This window comes from Pholcus phalangioides, unplaced genomic scaffold (assembly GCF_987345545.1).
Source record: "Pholcus phalangioides strain wild (caught in Gottingen) unplaced genomic scaffold, Ppha-v1.0 ptg000001l_1, whole genome shotgun sequence".
In the NCBI taxonomy this organism is placed as follows: Eukaryota; Metazoa; Arthropoda; class Arachnida; order Araneae; family Pholcidae; genus Pholcus; species Pholcus phalangioides.
The window spans coordinates 4,648,552-4,670,987 of record NW_028301594.1 but is presented as its reverse complement, the minus strand read 5'-3'; the positions used below and the strand labels follow the sequence as shown (position 1 = coordinate 4,670,987).

At 37.7% G+C, this 22,436-nt stretch overlaps 1 protein-coding gene across 5 annotated transcripts in view; it reads left to right on the top strand.

Annotated features, from left to right (window-relative positions):
* The window catches only part of CadN (neural cadherin), a 610,878-nt gene that overhangs the window by 69,711 nt on the left and 518,731 nt on the right, over positions 1 to 22,436 (top strand). The window contains exon 1 of one of the 5 annotated variants that reach the window (XM_089240435.1): positions 6,399 to 7,058. The exons of the other annotated variants lie outside the window; for them this stretch is intronic. Within the exon in view, the coding sequence (XP_089096561.1) occupies positions 6,800 to 7,058 (259 nt within the window). The 5' untranslated portion in view covers positions 6,399 to 6,799. Of the gene's footprint in view, positions 1 to 6,398; positions 7,059 to 22,436 lie in introns of those variants that run through there. 5 annotated transcript variants of the gene reach the window in all.

Genomic DNA, 22,436 nt, shown 5'->3' with positions numbered 1-22,436 from the left:
TAAAATACGGGACGATCCAACGAATATGCACGATAAATCGACCCTCCCAACATATCAACCGTTGCTCTTGCGGCCCTCCATACTTAGCTGCAAGCAACAGGTTACATATGAAAAAATCATAGTACCAGATCCCATATAGTACAGTTCCCCCTCCCTCCATTATACACATGAAGACTTGGTCATGCCCACATAGACCCAAGGGTTAAGATGCCCCTGGTTCTATGGACGGATCTGGTGAATTCTGAAAGTAGTAATATTTTTTCACCATGTTTCACACTTTTAAAGCTTTATAAGCATTATAAAGCTCGCAGATCTCTATGACTCCTTTCATTACCTGCCGTGGATCACCTTCTGATTTTATCCCGTGGCCCTCTAGAATATCCCAGGACTGCAAGGGGGGCCATGTGGCCCCAGGTTGAGAACCACTGAATTAACATATAAAAGTATTCATTCAGGCAATATCTGCTGCTGCCATCTGTTGAACAAAATAATAAATACAAAAAATTCTCATTCAAAATCAGCCATCATTATTTCCCAATCGGCAAATGCTTTTTTTAAAAAAAATTAATTGCATTTTATTTTTTTAATGATTATTTATCACTATTAATATATTAACAAACTACAGTTTATTAGATTATATTTTAAAATTGAAATTTACTTCTATTGGTGAATTTCCGTCGATCTATGCAGCAATCGGAGTGGGTTTCGTTGCGGTAGTGATTAATAATTTTGTCATAAGAAAATGGTTTAGAGCAGTGTTTCCCCAAAGTGGGCAATATCGCCCACTGGTAGGCGATGGAATGGTCCAAGGGGGCGATAGAACCTACTGATTTAACATAGGATCCTATGGGTTTACTTGAGTTGGGGGGCGATGAGAGAAAACCATTTCTGATGAAGGGGGCGGTGGAACAAAAAGTTTGGGAGTCTACGGTTTAGAGTTAGGCGCTGGAAACGTTTGTGAAATAATATTGCCCGGTGATGATCCATTTCAAGCAAAATTGATTCAGATAAGAATAATTTCTAATTCCTATTATATGTAATCATGCCCCACCGCACAAGGAAGGGGGGGGGGGCTGACGAGGCTCCAGTTCTCATAATTTTTTTTTTTCTAATTTTTTCTTTAAATTCACTGCAGAGGGGCCATGAAAAGCCTGGTCTGGGGCTCTCCGAAGGTCCCAGCAGGGGGGGGGGGAACTTTTGAATATTTTTCTTCAAATTCCATACGTTTCGAAAATAATTTTCAACAGCTTGAATTTGTATGCATACAACAGGAAAAATACAAAAATTGTAACACTATCAATGACCGATATTTCAGTAAACTTTATTGAAATTTTACTGGTAAACTTCTGTAAAAGGGGGGGGGGAGAAAGACGTGCAAATTTATATATATTTCTATTGGTGAAATTGTTATATTTCTCTTAATAAGTGTCGGAAGTGTTTTTATATAGTTGTGAAAATTCTTAGAATATTGTTGTGTTCAAGTTCTTGCAGTTCAAACTCTTGGAATCGAAGCGATCACACACTGTGTTTGTTTGTTGTTCACTTGATATCTAACCGCTGGGGAAAATATTTAGTACATGAATTGAAATTGTATTTGTATGATTGACGCTTCAAGTTGGTCATCGGAGTGATCCGTATACGGACAATTCCGTATTTTCCCGCAATTTTTCCTTCCCCGATGTTATTCTGTAATAATATCCCGTTACTTTTATTCATAATCTTGTTTGGAATTAGGGATGCAGGTGATTCTTTGCCGGGCACTCTTTCCACGGGCCGCCACTATCGCCCCGCTAGTGAATTTATAGTATGAAAAACAAGAAAACACACAGTAAAAACTGTCCTTAGTCCGCGGGATTTCTTTCTCTCTTACCGCGGTTGTTGCTCCGTTATAAAGCGCTGACGAGCCGTTGCTCGCAGGCTGACTATTATTACCATTTTCTTTTTCAAAAAAATAATAATATATATATATATATATATTATTGTGGGGCCTCGTCTAAGAAGCAATGCTGCTGGATGTGGGGTGGGGGGCATGGTTATAACGATAAATTTCACGGAATCTTTAATTTCTTTATAAACGAGTCGAGTCTGGCTACTTAGGCACAGATGAATATTCTTTGCTCGGTGCGATGCCTTCGAGAAAGTTTGGCGACACTCCTGGGGGAGCCATGTCACACACTTTGAGAACCTCTGCTGTATAGTTACAGAAGCGATACGATTGCAGACGACCGCACAGTGTCTTTTTCGGCCATTTTCGCTTCAAAAAATGGAAGCCAGATGTCAACACCAATACAACACGAAACAAACATAACTTTGGCAACCTAAATAAATACGTTAGTGACGCACAGATCATGTTCTTTTGCGTATCAGTTCGTTAGAAATTCCTTAGATCATATATGCTCAACCGATGGCCCTCGGAATAATCTAATGTCGCCCGACCTCAAACCTAATTTTGTAAAAATGAACCAAGCTGGAATATTTACCGATCACGAGAGTGAAAAGCGGCGCATTTCCAAATTACTTGAATGACCGGTACAGTTCCACATCACTTGAGTGACTCGCACAGATTTACATCACCTAAGTGACCCGCAACGTATTAACAGATGACTTAAGAGGCATGTAGCACACAGTTCCAGAGCACTTAAGGGGCCGCAGAACTCAAGTTACCCTGGGCACAGTTTCCCCCATCACTCAAGTGACTCACGGCACATTTCTACCTGACTTAAGTAGCCCGCGGCACATTCTCAGATCACTTGAATGACTCTCGGCATTTTCGCAAACCAATGAAGTGGCCCGCACTCTCCTAAAAGTTGAGCACCCTTGCCTTAGGCCACTATAAAAGTTTGATAAAAATTATTTTATAAAAATTGAAAAATGCAACCAATAAAGAACATTGATAACATGCTATGCAAATGCAATCAGTCACCGTATTGGTTGAACTCTTCAAGTTTTATAAATGAACTTTTGTAGTGTAATCCCTGCTTCGGAGGAATGTTTATGAGGTGCATGTAAGTGGTTTTAAGCATGTTTTTCGAAAAATTCTATGGTAGAAAGACGAAGCAATACAACTTCAAAATATCGCAGCAGCGATTTTGGCTCGCCAATTTTTTTTTTTAACAAAACGGTGCATCTTGAAAAACCGCACCACCATAACGCAATCTTTACATGGAAAGAGAGGCATAATCATAAAAAAAAAAAAAAAATCCATATTCCTCTTCCAGAGTGAAATGTAATTTGATGCTGCAGCGTCAGGTGCGGTTTCTCCCGCGGTTTGAATCTCTCTGCAGACAAGAAAGAGACTCACATCGTCTTTCTTCATGAAGGAAAAAGCCAAAGAAACAGTAGCTTTCACAGGCAATATTTCCTTCTTTTTGACACAAGAAGAGCTGCTCCTTGAGGAGAAACCTCAATGTACTTACAAGAAATAACATTTTCTTTTGCTCGTATCCAACAAAAACAAACCTCACTTGAAGTAACTTCAAGAGATTCCTCGTAATTCTATCTCCATCTCCAACCGCAACACCGGGAAGTCGTGTCTCTGCTGTCCAGTTTTTTGTGCAAAAGATGAAGAAAAATGGCAACTGTTTTATCAATGAAATTATGATGATGGTTATGGTATGACATTACATTAGGAGAAATTTTAAACGCGACGAGAAAAGTGTAATTAATTATTATTTTCTAAATGGATCGGGGACTTGTGTGCAAATTTTCTTCAGCCGGCGATTCGGACTCGCATCACGAGGACCCGAAACCGATCATGACCCCCCGCCCCCCCCATAGGGGTATAAACTTGTAACCCAGATGGTTTGGGCCATGATGGAAGAGCGATGCGACGCCCGGAGCACCAAGCACCGAAAGACTACCAGTGTGCAAGCGGATACAAAATTTAGGTTGCAGTGGCAGGTGCTTGCCAGTGCCGTCTTAACGCATGGACCCAACCGGGCACGTCCCGGGGGGGGGGGGCTCAAGAGAAGAGGGACCTCAGAAAAACGAGAAACGGTTGAAATTTTCGAAAATTGGCCAGACAGGGCCTCAGAAAAATCACTTGACCCGGGGGAGCCCATGATGTCCTTAAGACGGTCCTGGTGCTTACAGAGATATGCACGACGCCAGCAGGCCTCGAAGGGGGCTCACAAATAACTATAGACCTATATACAGCGCATCCTATCAAGACGGCCCAAACTCTGTGCAGCTAGCCGGGAACACATAAACACCCCAAAGAACCTCATCTACATGACCCACAGCCCCCGAGAAAAATGCGAAAGAAACGTACGACGCCATGTCCGGTGCAAGGAAAAAAACAACCTTATCAGCCATTCCACGGCGCACGCATGGATGCCTCGATATGCGCGGTGGACATTTTGAACATCTTCCTACGTAAACATATGCAAATACTCATCGCGAGGACCCGGGATCAAACCCTACCGTTGCCATCCACAGTGGCGGTCGGCTGAAGTTGGTTTTCTGTGTTTTCCGACTTCGAGTTGCGAATGCGAGCCGATGTCCCCGTTAGAAAGTCTCGCCACAGAGAGCAACAGCCTTTTACAACGGTAAAATCGTCAATCATTACACTTCACTCATAGTTAGAAAAATTTATGGCAAATGACACTACTTCCATAATAGGAAGTGGTACAAGAACTTCACGTTAACTTCATTACACCTACACGCACATTCCGGCATGTACCGATTCATTGGAAATAAATTCCGCAGAGGAATGTGTACGAGGTGCATGGACGGTTAAGCAGTGGTAGTAGCTGGCGATTCGTGGCTGAGGAAAACACCTTCACTAATAGCACTTTATCCACCAATGTCAATATCGCATTGAAAACCTTATGTAAGTTCCAGCAGGGCGCAAATGGGGGGGGGGGGGATCAGGGCGCAAATTTCATTCTTTCATCTTCAACATTACAAGGGAGTGCCAAGATGTGTGATTGCCTCTGTTGACTAATCATCTAGTTGCGGTCCTGAATGTCAGCAGAAGGAAAATTCAGAAAGGAGCATGAACCCTGCATTCTGCAGAACTCTGATTTGAATATTTCCAATGATTTGCTTTCATGCAGAGCCTTCTATCAACAAAAATATGAACTATTCTTTTTTTCCTGTACCAAAAGAAATCTCCCCTTTTGAAGAATTTTTTCGCAAACCGCATTCAAATATTTCAATTCCTTCAATTTTTATGAATTTTAAACTATTTATGAATTTATGAGACACCCTGCATATATGTTACAGGAAACGTGATAAATTCGGTTATTATACATAATAACCGGTTATTATGCATATTTAACAGTCGTCTTGGTAAGTTTATTTATAACTGTTACCGCTCGCGCCGAATATGCATAACACCAAAGCTTCGTTGGTAAATTTGATAAATACTTGAAATTTATCACCTTTATCTGTAATTATGCATAGTACCCTAAAGTAATTGGTGAATTTTATAAATATGAAAAAAAAATTCCAAATGAATCTAGCACGTGTGATGAATATAATCGGACCCCGATGTAATGACAACAAATTTTAGTGTCGTACCCCCAATATAATGTTACACAATACATGTATGAATTAAAAAATTAATAAGTATAGTATATAACATAGCACATATCAGGGCCGGAACTAAAGGGCAAAAGGGGTGACTGCCCCGAGCGGCAAAATTAGGGACCGGCAAATTTTATGCGAAACGAAAGCAACGTTATAAAATTATCGAATTTTAAAATAGAGGGGCGACAAAATCATGTTTGCCCCGGGTGACAAATTAACAATAAATTAACAATTTAGCACGCATCCTAGTTACGGCCCTGGTACATATAGTATGTATCACGTTTAACTACGACGCGACGCTTGAGTAACTATGCATAATCACCGCTAAAGGTGATAAATTTATAGAAATTTATCAAACTTACCAAAGTTAAAAGCTCGGCGATTATGCATAATTACAGGATTTTTCACATTTAAGGTGCCATATATATTAGCTGAAATACGGTTCTTGAACCGTATTTCAATAATTAATGCACCCATACACAACATGTTCTTGAACCGGTATAATTAATGCACCCATGGACTATCGGTAGCATTTCGGTTGTATTTGGATACGTTCCCTCGAGAACAGACACGACGTCTGTGTGGTAGGAGCACAAGGTCGTACGATTTGTACGATGAGTGTTGTTCACACCAAAAAACTTTCATAACCAGATGTCGGTTATTAAGAAAGAAGAAGAAAATAGGAGAGAGAGAAAAAAAAAACAAGAAGACGAGCAAAAATACCAGTCCATGAAGACAGTTATATGTAACCACTAGCACCAACACAACGACTCTCACTCACCCATAATCATGCTCATTAAACTCTTCTTTTTTTTCAATGGTGGGGAGAGGAATCCTCTGAAGAGGTAGAGAGAACAGTCAAGTCACATCATTACCATCATCAGAGTAGTTTAGTCACTTGGAAAGTGGACTCGTAAAAACAACACGTGTGTGGCCGGGCCTACCAGGCAATAAGACGTGATTTGGTCCGCTTCTGTAAGTTCGACAGTCTGAACCGAAATTCCGCGGCTCGTTTTGCAGTTTGTGGATTATCACAACGGCTCTTCGGTCGATTACGGATAATTGCGGCTATAATTCGATGGAGTTATCTTAGGTAATTGAGACAGAGATGGTTCGTAAACAAGGTTTTTCCTGGATGGTTTGGTGGTACGGCTGTAAGTGAGGCTGTGTTTACACACTCTCTCTGGGACTGACGATTTGTGGAATATACGTGTGGTCATTTGTGATTTTCTTTGGATATGTCTTAATTTGTGCGTGTGGTATCACGATGGTACTTACAAGTGGATACCGGGGATTGCGTTTGTTCGTGTTGTTGACCATCTTGTTGTGTGTTACTTGTGAGGATGAGGATCTAGATCGTAATGATCTCGGCAACCCGATGGAATACGAATGTTATTTGACGCTTTGCGATGGAGAGAAATGCCGGCACCTCGAAGATTCAGGCCATTGTGATGAGGTGAGGAAGGGTTTTGTACCGGCTACCGACGACAACTGTTATTGTTGTTACGGTTGTCTGAACGAGACAGGTACGTCTAGCATTATTATTTATACAGATTGTAAGTTTAGGAACTAAAAATCGGAAAAATAAGCAGGCAAAAAAGCACTAAAATGATTGAAATAGACATAAACTGGATCTCATTTTTGTGAGGGTCCTCTTATCTTGAGGGCCCCGGGCCGTGCCCGGGTGAGCCCATGCCTTAAGACGGCACTGGGCGTAATGAATTCGGAGGACCCTGAGCCAAAAGTTTTTGAGGCCTATGATTTCTTATAGGCTACATATTTCGAGAGGCCGAATTCGGCATCCAAAAGTTATAAATAATTACACCTAAAAACACCTTAGTGGAAAGAAATAATTTTAGAATTATTGAAAAAAAAACAACTTTAGAATTGATGAAAAACTAGTTACAAAATTACTGATAGAAATGATATCAGAATTATTGTCAACAGTAATTTCAGAATTGTTAAAAGTGACATTCATGAAAAAACTTTACCTATTTTCCAAAGAAATAATTTTTCATAATTAATGAAAATTTGAAGTTATGAAAAAAATTCCAGAATTATCGGGACAAATTTTAGGTTTACTAAAAGGAATAATTTATTAAAAAGAGTCAATTTATTAAAGTTATTTGCAAATGATTAAAAATTCAAATTAAAAGAAATTCAGAGTGAATAATAGTGTTCAATAAACTTGGGAAACCCGGTTTAACAACTGAGAATGCCGCGATATAACGGGGGCTGGGGGAAAAACCCTGACATAGAAGTTCGCCATGTGTGCCATGAGCAACACTGAAAGGTTTACCACAAAGGAGTTATTATTGATTTGACACTAATTGCTGACACGGATTTTTTTTATTAAATAAAATACCTCATATAAAAATTGATTAGTAGTATAATTAAGCAAACATGAGTATTGTGCATGTGGTTTTTAGTTTAAATACTAACACAAGTAAGAAAAAGTTGGTCATATTTAACAAAATATAAATACTTGGTGGCTCGTATGACATTAAGTAGAATATAGTGTCACAAATATACAATAGATCACGTAATAGAGAATGGCATGAGAAAACAATTATACTGGAACTTGTGAGTTTTAGTGATCAACCTGTTAATATAACCATGTAAGTTATTGGCGTATATTTTTTTTTAGACATGCCTCATCCCTTTTTCTAATATGACTATAGAATGGGGCCCTGGGCTGCTTATTAATCTTCTAAACTGAGTACAACTCTATATCACAATTGGGCAATTCATTACCATTTTACCTCCTTTTAGTGGTAAGTGAATTGTGCCGGTAGTATCTGTGCTGTTCCTATATGCTGTGTTGTATGTGAAGATAATGCTGTCATCTATATATTGTGAGTGGAGTGGAATGATTGTACATTTATACTGTTGTAAGGTCTGTTGCTCTCCATGGAGAAGACTTTATAGCGATACTACTACTACTACTACTACTACTTAACCTTACATGCACCTCGTATGCATTCCTCTGCGGAATTTCTAACGAATCGATATATGCAGGAACGGGTTGTGTGTGTGTGTATGCGTGGACCTTGTTGTCAAAGTTCTGCTTCTTTCGTGGTTTTGCTTTTTAAGATCACCTCGCATTCATGCCTAAACGGGTCCCCCAACCGGAGCCCTGTCAGCCTTCCCCCAAGGGGGGGGGAAGTTATTGTCACAGTAACAATTGTGCGAATGTTGAAGTAAACTCTTAAATTACACTAACCATCATGTACGTGCACATGAATATTATCAGCTTGGTAATGAAAAAGTTTTGAAATGCTCCTATTACCGGCAGCACACGTTGAGGACCACTGTAATTTATGTGGATGACGTATACAGGGCGTCGCCAAGTCCTAATTCGGCCTTTGTCTCATCAACCGTTGGTATGGTTCCGATTTAATAATATTGTTTATAAATCACCCTGCACAAGAGAGCGAAAAAATACAGTGTTTCGCAAAATAAAAATCTAAATTTTAATACCAGCGTAAACGAGGGAAAGAAGCGTTGTCCGTTAATTTATGCTGTTCTTTCCCACCTTTTCCTAGATTTTGAATTCAAACATCTCAGCGAATATTGCACCTAGAAACACGGGGTTTTTTCCGGATGTACAAGGAAAGGGTCCCCGAAGGTGTCACCCTCAAAAAATTATGAAAGTTAAGTACGTTCATGTCACCCAGAAACACATAGAAACTAAAAAATTAGCGGTGGCATGGAATTATTAAACCGCAATAAGTTATTAAAAATGATAACAGTTGGCTACTCATCACGTCTTGCACTTCTTGGCGATATCTATAAAAAACTTCTTTTAACCTTTTTTTCCTTTCTTTCCCTCCCCCCCCCCCCCCGCCAGCTTCTCTGTTCTAAAAAAATTATTTATTTTCATTTTTTTTTTCTTTTTTCTTTTTCTGTGCTGTACTTGATCATGTGGTGTTTTAGTGATGTCACTAGGGTTGCGGGCAGTGCCGTCTTAACGCGTGATGTCACCCGGTCATGACCCAGGACCCTTAAGAGAAGAGGGACTCAAAAAAACGAAAAGCAGCTGAAATTTTCGTGAATTTTTCAGGTAGAGCCTCAGAAAAATTACTTCGTCCTGGGGCCCATGGTCATCTTAAGACTGTCCTCGTTGCGGGATTTTTGAGTTCTTTTTTGGTCTCTATTGGCGTTCAAAATATTAATATAGTCGACGCTTGATATAACGACCCCTTTTTTTCGTCCCGTCTAAAACAGACATTACATTGGGAAGTCATACGCATAAAGCGCCAATGGCCATCGTAACATCTGAGGTGAAATTATATCTAATGTAGCTTTAGCCCTATTAAATAATTCAAAGAACGGCGGGTGATCCGTGACTAGAGTAAACGCATGACAACATAGAAAGTGTTGGAATTTCTTCACAGCGGACACTATAGCCAATGCTTGTCCTATAGAAAGGAAAATATATATCATCATCAACTATCATCAACCATTTTCAATCAACTGTTGAATAAAGGTCTTCGCTAAATTTTTCCATTTTGCGTGGGGACGCCTTCTCGGACGTTTAACATCATGGAGGTACGAACCCAGAATACTTGTGGTCCATCGGTTGTCTTGTCTTCTTGCAATATTTCCATCCCATTTCCATTTTAGACGTTTAATTCTTTCCCTGATATCATATACCTTTGTGTGGTTCCTTATCCAAGTGATTCGGTTTTCTGTCTCTTCTTGTGATGCCTAGTATACACTATGTGTCGATATAAAATTCCATGCTCCTTTGTGTCGTCTGTAGCCTAGTATTGCCTTGCTTGTTAGTGTCCATGTTTCAGCTCCATAAGTCAATGCTGGTAGCACACACTGGTTAAACACTTTTCTTTTCAGATATAATGGCATGTGGCTTGTCAGAATTAAACAGTTTTTGCCAAAAGTGCTCCATCCAATCCTTCTGTTTTTTTTCATTAATGATTCCGTTGTCCATGATAATTTCTTGTCCCAGGTATTCATAGCTTTCTACTTCTTCTATCTCTGCGTTGTCGAGCAAGATCATCTTCTTCAACGCAAAGGAGTTGAACATGGCTTCAGTCTTTTGTAGATTCATTTTCAAACACACCTGAATACTTGCCGTCGCAAGTTCTTGTATCATTAGTTTTAGTTCGTCTGGATTACTGCTGATAAATGTCGTCGGTAAAACGCAAAATGGTTGAGAAATTCTTTATTTATTTTAATTCCTTTCTCGTCCCAATCCAGTTTCCTGAATACTTCTTCTAAAGCAGCGGTAAAGAGTTTTAGAGCAATAGTATCGCCCTGCTGGACAATTTTCCCAAGTTTAATCTTTGCTTTTCCTTTATCCAAACGAGTGGTTGCGTTGTCATATATTTTCTTGATGATAGCGATGTATGTCTTCTCTATCCCAATTACTTCTAGAGCCTTAACAACAACATTTGTGAAGACAGAGTCAAATGCTTTCTCAAAATCAATCAATGAAGGCCATACACAATAGTAATTTGTATTCCTTGTGTCTCTCTATGAGATCCCTGATTGTTTGGATGTGATCCATTGTGATAAATCCACTACAAAAGCTCGCTTGTTCTTTGCTGGGTTTCATCCAGTGTGGATTCAAACCTATATGTCAGCACTTTGGTGAAGATTTTATAAATTACTGATAAGAGACTGATTGGTCGATAATTCTTGATATCCTCTTTTTCGCCCTTTTTGTAAAGAAGAACCATCATTGCGTTATTCGAATCTTCAGGCATATTCGATTTTGTGAGACAATTTGTGAACAAAGCAGCTAGCGAACACTGGCAAATTCTTCTCATGCTTCTTTAATAATGTCTATTGAAATTCCATCTTCACCTGGATATTTCCCTTTTTCCATTCATCTCATAACTTTGTAGACTTCGTTCAGCACAGGTGCTACTCTTGTATAAATTCTGCTCCATTTTCTTTTCTTCCTGCTCCCTTTCCTCTGTTCTGATCTTGTTCTTCATGTTTGTATAGAGTATTATAAATTTCTTCAACAATACTAATGATTTCATTTCCATCTTTTGCGATGTTTCCATCTTTCCTTTGAAGTGAACAAATTTCCTTTCTCCCAACACAGTTTTCGTTTTGTTGATTTTAAGCTCCTATCTTCCAGTGCTTTCTTTACAATATCGCAATTGAACTTCCTGACATCTTCTGTAATCCGCTTTCGTGCCGTCTTACAAAGTTCTGCATATTCCTCTTTTGATTTAGGGTCATTCTTCTTAATCTGAAATTTTCTCCGGTCTCTCATCAGTTTCTTTGTTTCTTCTGTTATTTTCTTCACTAGTTCGATTTCTTTTCCTCCAGCGACTTCTTTTGCTACTTATTTTAGGGGGTAGTGGTTAAAGTTCTGTTCATCGTGGTGACATCTTGTCCATCTTCAGTGGTGTTATATAGCGAATGAAATCGGTTCCTCAGCTCTAACTGGAATGTATATCGATGTTCTTGAAGCTTTGTCATATCAATGACAGTTTGTGTATTTTTGATAAGTTTCGCTCTTTCCATTCTAGTGTTAAGCATTATTCTGCATCTCACCAGTCCATGATTCCTCCCTGTGTTGAATTTGTTGAGAACACTGCAATCTTGAATCACATGCTTCTTATTAGATGGGATGTAGTCGATCTCGATTGCTGTTCCAGTTAGGCTTCTCCAGGTCTACTTTCTTTGGGTTTTCTTCTTAAAAAACGAACTCATGATGCATAACTGTTCGCTCTCTGTAAATTCGACGAGTCTGTTTCCTCTCTCGTTTCGTACACCGTAACCATGAAAGAGGAGAAAGACTCGTCGAATTTGCAGAGACTGAACAGTTATGCATCATGAATTTTTTTTTTAAGAAATGGTATAAAACATATATTTTAATGGCATAAAACATATTTTAATGATATAAAACATATTTTAATGGTATAAAACATATTTTAATGGTATAAAGCATATATGATAGTCATTATATGAAAACACATACGGGACTTATCCTACCGGTCATTGTAATGCAGAGGTCTTCAACCTTTTTCTACTCGCGAGCGCTGCCTTACCTATCACCAAAAGAAGAGCACCCTTGCAGCAAGTTTGCCATACGAAGGCATGAAAAATCAGGATGATTTCAGTCCTTGAATGCAATTTGTACAAGGTGTTTAAGTGGAACGTTGATTCAATGCTCGCGAGCACAAAGTCAGACATGGACATCGAGCACTCTAAATGCTTCTGCGAGCAACGGGTTGGAGATGCCTGTTTTAATGGAATGGTCGCTATATCGTGGGGTTGCCATGATAACGAGCGTCGACTGTATATATATATATATATATATATATATATATATATATTTTTTTTTTTTTTTTGAGTGACCAATAATAATTCAGCCGGATTTTTTCATATTTTTGTACACATTTAAATTAAATGAGTACAATCAGTGGTAATTTTTTCAAAACGTTTTGTAGTTGTCACCTTAGAACCCTTTTAATGTCAGAAGAGACATGGCCATTGAATATCAATATCAGAAGAGACATTGCCATTGAATATCAATATCAGAAGAGACAGGGCAACAATTTTCTAATTGGTTTTCGACAAGGGAACCGTATAAAAATTTTAGATTTTTGATGTTGTGACACACTGCATTTTTACTCTCAAAACTGGTACATGACGATTTCCGAACACATTTTGAGCAATTTTGAAACCATACCTCTACGAAAAATGGTTGATGTCATAGGGGCAGGATTAGGACTTACGGGACACCCACTATAAGACTTCGATATAGTGGACGAATTGCTTCTCAGTAGAAACTTGATAGATTATAGAGATATCAAGTAATACTAGCTCTGGTACACATATTCATATCATAATTTAATTATTGGATAATCAGCCTTGTCACTCGATTAATCAATTATACATAAACTTTAATCGCCGACAGCGTCACTGGAAGCAATTTTCACTTCGGGGCATAATAGCGCGAGGTGATAATGACGCGTAATTGTACTATGATCAGTTTACTCTATTATCTCGTGCGGTTGACTCAGCTGTCGAGGGTCTCATAACATTTCCGTTAACTGGCGATGCCCGAAATGACTTCCCAGAATGTCTCCCCACCCCCTCTCCCCCAATCATTATCCAGATTGTCCTCCCCTCCACGTATCGTCTTTAGTCGCTAAATGGATTCATGAGTCACTTGATGGAAGTTGGAGTTCAATGGAAAGATCCCTACGGGGTGGTACGCTTTCTCTCTCTCGCTCACGAAATTCGATTTCGACACAGAATTGAAAGGGGAAATCAAAGTTTTGATTTGAAAAGTGTACGGGGTGTCCCGTAATGACTGCGGAATAAAAAATCTCCTCTGAGAGTAGACAAAAAGCGCTGAAAGAGCCATAACTCTACGATTAATAGTTTTTGAGTTATACGACGAAACAGAATTTATAGCGTCACACCTGGTTGTCAGTGGTCTACCAGCCAGTGGCGGATCACCACCCGGGTGCAGAGACCCATGTTGTGTGTCGCCCCTAAAGACGACTCTGGTTAGAGATTGACAGGGCTCCAGCATAAATGGAGATAAACCTACTTTTTTTCCTTATTTTTTTAGTAGAAGAAAGCCGTTCGCCAATTAAAATGTACATGATCATACGTCCCGCTGTATAAGAAACTGTCCCGATTTTTAGTCAGCTTTTGCACCAATAACTTACTACTCAAAACAGCACCTATTGCTGAGCCATCACACTTACCCTGTAAAGATGATGTACATATAATGAGGGTGATTTTCATTCAGAAGTTTATTTCGAAGACGTATCTTCCAGGGACCGGACAAGTGAGAAGCCAAACTGTATTTTCGCGTTTATTTGACCGTTCTGGGTAAAGCACTAGGGCGAGGGCACCAAAATGAACATTTATCCCTTGTGATAGAGTACAGGGGTGGTCGTGGGCCGTGCAGCTGCATGGGGCGTCACTAAGGAGGCGGGTAGCCAAATCCGAAGTACAAGAGCGAAAAACATTTCATTGACCTAGAAAAATTGAAGAAAATTCCGCTCCGGAGAGGGGCGTTAAATCCGAAGTGAGAAGGGGAAAAAAAATTTACGAAAAAAAATTGTCGTCCGGAAATGTCCGATTGTATACGTAGATTTGTGATCTCGCAATTGATTTTATACTTAGATTATGATTTTACACTTAGATTATGATTTTATAGTTGTTATGATTGTAATGTATGCTTTTTATGAATAAATTGCCAGAGGTATCCAGTCCGTGTGGACAATGAGCCGATATTGCCATATGGCGATGTGGCCTGGGTATCTTTCGGTTTGACGGTCCCACTATATGCTGTCACTATTTGTTCTACAGGGTGCCCCATACATTCGTAAATTATTTAAAAGTTCATAAAGAAATTGAAGGAATTTGTATATTTGAATGTGGTTGCAAATAAGTTATTTGCACGACGGCGGAATTTTTTTTTTTATCGCAGAAAAAAGTTCAAATGTTCGTCTATAGAGGACACTGCACGAAAGCGGATCGCTGGAAATATGCAAATAGGAGTCATAAAATGCAGGGGGTGTACCATTAACAGTTCATTTCTGAATTTTATTGTTATTAGCGCTTACATAACGGTTTCATTGTGGTGTTGACTATTGGTAGAGAAAGCACTATTGGTGAAGCTTTTTTTAACTCTGCCGCGAATCACTGACTGAAAAAAAAACGTTTCGGACACAGAAGAGATTGAAGAAAGGTTCAGTTCTAACCACTCCTGCCAGACTGGCATGCAATGCCCTTTATTGACAAAAATTTGAACCAATTATTTCTCCTATGCAAAAAAAATACCCCTTCGTGATGATAATTTTTTCGCAAACCGCATTCAAATATACCAATTCCTTCAATTTTTTTTCATAAATTTTTAAATTATTTACCAATTTAGGGAACACCCTGTGTGTCTTGAATGCAGTTTAAAGCAGTTGTACAAATCATTATTTTTATGGGAAACATATTCACTGTATCCGTCTCCAGTCCCGCTCATTGCTTCAAGCAAGGGGGATGGTAACGATGTATTGGCTCATCGGTGTAGATATGGATACAGAAAAAAAACAATATTATCTCCTTATCACGATAAAAACTCGGCATAATATCACAAAAATTTCTGGATATATTTGCCCTTTGAAAAATCTGTTTTTCCAGTTCAATTTTTTGGTTGAGCTATGTGTCCCGGATATTTCAGTATGACAGTGACGATAACAGCTGCATCGATAATCGGGAATCGATAGAGAAAAAATATATATATATGTATATATATATATATATGGTGGAAAGGTATGGAAGATAGAACAATAACAAATACTTTGTCTACCGCGAAGAAATGTATTGCACATCGTTTAAAGAAATACTACTGAAGTTATCGATTTCTTACCGAGGGAGGGAAGTTGAACCCTTGGAATCGATATTCTTTGCTGTTTCGTCTATTTTTATCGGGATTTTCCGGGAAACTTTTAGCATAAAGTTTACGTATGTGGCTCTAAAAATTCCTTTCCGTGGTTGTTATCTATGTCCATGGAACGGAACGGCCATTAAACATGGACGAAAAGATTTCAATATAAAACTTGCCTAACTTGACGGATAAGAACCGAGTTTCTTGAATTAAATATAGGAATGAATTTTTTTCTCTATGCTTCAAGGCTGCATTCACTATAGATATCGTAAAAATTACGATAATTTTATGCTTTTTTGTGATAAGCATTAACGGTATTTACGATGATATTTGCTGTCCAAAGATCTGAAATTTTTCGCTGTTTTTTTTTTTGGAACGTCTCGCGCCGTGTATAAAGTTGTATCTCTTCGTGTAACTTCCAAGATAGCAAACATGAAAGCACGTGAACGCCACGTAATAATTGAGGTTATATAAGAAAATTAATATAATGAGCCTCACACTGTAGTATGTGAGGACCATGGATCCTACATTGCATTTGTGCCTCCATGCGATCCCTTCATCGTAGGTTGGTACGGACTTACCCACTTTTGGAAAATATGTTATATCTTAAAATCTTCCAGAAAAACACTAAGAAAAAAACAAGTTTTTAAGAATTCAGATGCATAAACACATCATTCAAGTTCCAATCTTCGCAGAGATATCTCATTTAATGTCACAGAAGGAGATCCAAGACCATCGTAGAGAAAATATTTAACGTTTGGATTGGAATCAGATGGATTCTTCACTCTCCATCAAGAATAAATATGTTGAAAAAATGTTGATTCTTCAGAAGATTTTGAGAAAAGAATGGAATTCCTTGAATATATTCAGCACCAAATCCTAAAGCAAACTGTAAAACGAGGTTGAGAATATTATTTGAACTCGCGCAGAGTGCGATATTATCTCGCTATAGTTTGCTAGAGCGCACCGGTCTCTGTATGGCAGGCATGTACTGCGCTATCCCATAAGCAAACAACACATATAACTGGAATCCAAGCGCAAAAAAAAAAAAAAAAAAAAAATCGTGCTTGGATCCTACGAAGATTATTTCACTTGATATTTTCAAGCCAAAAGAAAAAAAGTTCTCAAATAATGTTATAAGAGGAGCCCATGACCAAACGTAAAAAAAAAATTACCTTTTTTCCCAAGATGAAATATCTTGGATATTTTTCTACGGGGTCGATCTAATATCATCACGTTCACGCTCGAGACACGATGGTGTTGAGAAAAGTACCATTATGATGATGATGATGATGATGTTCTTCGGGGGTACTTTTGGGTTTGGACGTGAAATACTCACGAGGTGGGGTCGAGACCCCTTCTGGTTATGTAGTAAGTAGGACAAGGACTGAATCAAGATTAATATTATGGGAACGCATTTATCAAAATATTGCGATGAAATGTCTTATTTTATACTTTGAATTAAGGAAATGGTGCGCGGCGTATGCTTTTCCCAAATGACACGAAATCAGAGGCCGTTATGAAATATTCAATTTATCATTAATATTTATTAATTACCAGTTTTATATCGTTGCTGCTTGTTTTTTTTAAAAATCTATATTGCGATTTATATTCAGGGAAATTCGCTGATTATTATGACCGTCCGCCTGTCTAGTGGCTCCAAATTATTTAATTATAGTACTTATATAAAGGTTTGCAATAAATAAATCAGGATTTTAATATATTTTCGCTCTCAAGGGTCCAAGAAAGTGCTGGCGTCCTAGGCCTTAGAGCTTTTTAAGACACTTTGGTACTGATTTCTTGTTTTACAGATCTGGATATCAATTGCGATGGAAGTATAGTAAGTCAGAATCTTAGTTGAACTGTAGGCTTGGCTTAATTAGCCGTTAAATTAGCTATCTTCAACTCGTTGCTAGTGACATTGTGGTGATTAACGAAACTCCAAGAGTGCTCAGTAATTGAGCTCGATTATGCATTCACTAACTATTGATTGTGTCCTTAATTATACACCAATTCAAGTCGCAATCAACGTTGATTTGATACAGAGCATGTCTCAGAAATGCCATATCGGTGCTGTTGTGATGATAAAAATAGGCGGAAACGACGATCTCTCGACTGGGCAAAAGTGGAAGATTTATTTTTTTTAAATGCTTTATTCTGGCACAAAAACTCGATACGGAAATTTTACTTACACCACAAAGTAATATTTTATCATTTCAAATTACGATATGGGGCGTACACTTAATATATGAATTGACCATTAAATAATGTGGAGAAGGTAGAATAATCCACCATTTATAAAACGGTATATTAAAATTGATTTCATTGTGTTTATGATTTATATTTAGCTTTCGAATGAGTAAATTTAGATCCAATAACGACCGCTAAAAGATTTTTTTTCCACGCGTATTCAGTGCTAACGAAGTTTGTTAGCATAGGTCCTATTAAACGTATATACAGTTAAACCTGTGTCTATAACACAGGGAGCTAGAAAAAATATTGTTGCAGATAGATTGTCGTCGTAGACAGTTTGAGCATTTGCGCTATTTCCTATCGAATAGAAATTCCGCAAGGACCAAAGAAAATACCGTTATAGGCAGGTATATCATTATAGACAGTATCGTTATACATAGACTTCACTGTACTATTGCGTTCAAAAAGTTCCGAAACTTATTTTATTACGGAATAATGAATACAGATAGAACCTGTTTATTTGGTTCCTACGAAGTAACTATTCTGTGCAATTATGCATTTTTGCCTTTGTTCACACAGCTTGCGGATTGCAAGAATGTACAGAATGACTCTAAAAGAAGAAGCGGAAGAAAGTCTTTTTGAAAAATCATTTAAGTACAAATTAGTGCTTCTCGTCTTATCCCGGAAATATCAACATTCAGATTGGGAATATACAGTGTATGGAACAACTATGTATCGAACGAAGCACACGTATCGACATATATAAAAAAAAATTATGCGTGGTTCAAAATTTTGCATGCCGGACAATAGTAGATTCGTCCAGCCCTGGTTCCTACATTCGAAACATAATAAATAAGTAGTACGAGATACGTCGCAACGTATATCAAGCTTTTTAACGTTATTTCAATAGGTCAGGCTCATGAAGGAAGATGAGACCCATCGTATTAACCGATATTTCACTGTATCCAATTATTTTATGAATGGGCGTGACCTATCAAAATAATCAAGTATTGCGTAAATTTTTTGAGAAATTAATTTTTCGGATAAAAGAAACGGTAGGAAGTATAAAAAAATATCACCAAAATTGATACTTGCAAAATCAGGAAGTGCCATTTAAAGTCAAAGATATTAGATGACGCTGAAAAACAAAAAAACAAAACTAATTTATCTTATCACGGCTTGAGGTTCATAGAATTGGATAAAAAATCGTATTAACCGATACTTCAGCATGTTCGATTTTGTCGCGACTGGGCTCAACTTTTTTAAATATCAGTGAAATGTTAAATTGCAGCACATATTTTGAAAAACAAATCATTTTCAGAAGAAAATAAAAAAAATATATATATATCATATTCTCACGTATACATAAATTCAGAAAATATCGTCTATAATTAGCAATATAGATGCCCCTACTGAAACCGAAACTAATTTTGATTGGAACGCGTGACTAACGAAACCGAAACTCAAACCGGAGGCTGATAAAGATTTCAATGATTCATCTCCGCAAGAACGAAATAAATAAAAATTATTTTAACCGATATTTGACTTCATTGAATTTCACTGCAATTGAGTTCAATTGCAGTAAACGTTAATAAATTTTTCTCAAACTCAAATGCAAATTTAAAAAAAAATATGTATATAAACATATTGTTTAAATATGCATCGATTCAGAAATTATTGTTTTAAACCAACAGCAGATGACACTAGTAGAAACATCTTTCTTCGCATGCGCATGAACACATTTTTAATCGTTTCAACGCTTAACCAAATTGCACATAATTTTTATACATGATTACCGGTTACTCAAATAATATGTTTGAAAAGTTTCAAAATGATTTTCAAAGATGGTCTGCGGACTCATTATGGATCCCAGGGCCCCCAATGACTTACTAAAGAGTTCCGTGAGATTCAGGATTAAGCAGAAATAAGTAATTAAGTAAGTAAATCCACAAGTATCCCTCGTTCCCCGTTTTAACGCAATTTTTAAAAGCTTCTTTAAGGAATTCTAACCTGCAAAATTTGTCTTAGACTTTACTTTGTTTGTCTTGACTTTAATCCTGGAAATGGGCTTGAAAATTTTATCATATATTAATGCATAAAGATATAAAGTATATATAACACAGTTAAATTCTTTGACGACGAAATACGTTGGATTCAATGATATGTAGCTAAAATAAATTCTCAGATAGAACACACAAGATCTCACTGATGAACAGCGTTTGATAATACATTGGCAATAGCATGAGAAATTTAATTTAAAAAAAGCGGTTCAAGTGAAACTAGAATTTTCATATTTGCGAGAACTATGCGGAATTCTCTAGCTTAAGGCTACTACTAAAGTTTTTATAAAGAGATGAAAAATTCTGCCAAATCCCAACTGTTTCATTAAAAATAGTTATCAGTCTATCTATCATGCAGGCTCTTCAGGAAAGAAAACATCCACACTCACTATAATTAATCAGAAGTAAAGACAGAGAAAAAAAATATCAATTTAATTCATTCATATTGCCTAAATCCTCGGAGGGATTCATTCATATATAAATTTGAATAATCAATTCATTAAAAAAAGGTTTCTTTGCTGTTTTAGGGTATGAAGCAAGTCTTATGAATATCAAAGACTTGATTCGTTTGTTATTACATAACAAACAAATCATGCAATTATTCCAGAAATAAGCGTTATTCTCGTACTAAATTTCCATCAGCTATGGCCACCGTAAGATTAATTTGTAATCCCAAAAAGTGAAGAGGAATGAATGTTTTTCCTTTCCTTACTACGTAACGATGGCTTTATCTTCAAGAACAAATAGAGAGAGGTGAGAGTACATATTCGCCATTTAGGTAATGGGATTTAACCTTGGAAGCGCCAGCCATGCGACTTGCCCGTGCCACACAGCTTCGGGGCAATCTCAGTGCTGATGATCCTACCTCGTACCACATCCATCTCTATCCTCCCCATTCGCCACATAATAAAGATCAGCACAAAAACACAAGCCTTTTATTTATTATTATTATTTTTTTCCATGGCTAGTAATGGGTGTTACCTGCCGCCAATGTGGAATCCCCACAAGAGCCAAGATGATATCCGACACTTAAGTCATAAATTTAGTCTTTCTTCTATTCGGAATCAATCTATTTTAGCCCAGGGTTCGGGGGATGATCCATAAATTAAATTCCGCACCGTTGAAAAGAAAATTCTTCTTGAGTTTTCCGTAATGATTAGATGTATTTCTTATTGGAAGGGGCCCACAACCTGGGACCCGCCGAAGTTGTTCCGGTAGAAAAGTATCAAAGTATCATGTTTCTTTCATAAATTTAAAAAAAATGCGGGATATCACTATAAAATTTGTCGGGGAAAGTAGAGTTGCAATAACAGCCGAAAAAATTGTCAAAGGCAACTAAAATTGTCATTACTGCTGAAAAAACGTTAAAGGCAAGTGAAGTTGTTGTTAAAACACTAAAAAGATTGTCAAATGCAAGTAAAGTTGCCGTTAAAACTCGAAAAAAATTGTGAAAAATTTGAAAGCAAAAAAAAATTTATCAAAGGCAAGTGAAGTTGCTAATTATAGTCGAAAAAATTGTCAATGATAAGTAAAATTGCCAATTAAATCCAAAAAATTATCGAAGGCAGGTAATGTCGACAATTAAACGGCAGGAAAAGTTGCCGGTTATAGCCAAAAATAATTTTTAAACGGCAATTTAAAGTTGTCATTTACAGTGAAACATTTATCAACGGTAAGTGCAGTTGCCAATTACATCGGAAAAGGCAAGTAAAATTGCCAATTATATCCAAAAAAAGTTATCGATTGCAAGTAAAGTTGTCATTTACAGCCAAACAATTTGTCAAAGTGAAGTTGTACCACTTTTTTCCAAAACTGCCAAATAGCTCCAATCACGGGAAATTACGAGTTTGGTGAATACATCCCGAGTCCTTCACTTTTCCTTTTTCTTCTTACTGTTCACTAATATACTAACCCCTCCTCCCTCTCTAATTTAGAGCCAACCCTATTATCGCAAGAAATTTTTAGTTAACAAATCTGCCACACAGGGGAAGGAGGGGGGGGGGGTTACAGCGGGTTCAATTATGATTCCAAATGACGCCAAACTTGCTAGAATTCTACGGGGCCGATGGTGTCTTGGGGTTTAAGGGGCCAATTAGATCAGCTGAACCAAGTTTGGGGAGGGAGTTTAGGAAAGATAAAGGGCTGAACAAGATCAATCTTATTTGAAATTGAATTTAAAAGTTCTTAATTCAATTTTAAGTAATTGAAATTAAATTTAATTGAGGCGAATCTAGTAGCGAAGTTTCTCTTTTATCGCGCGAGAT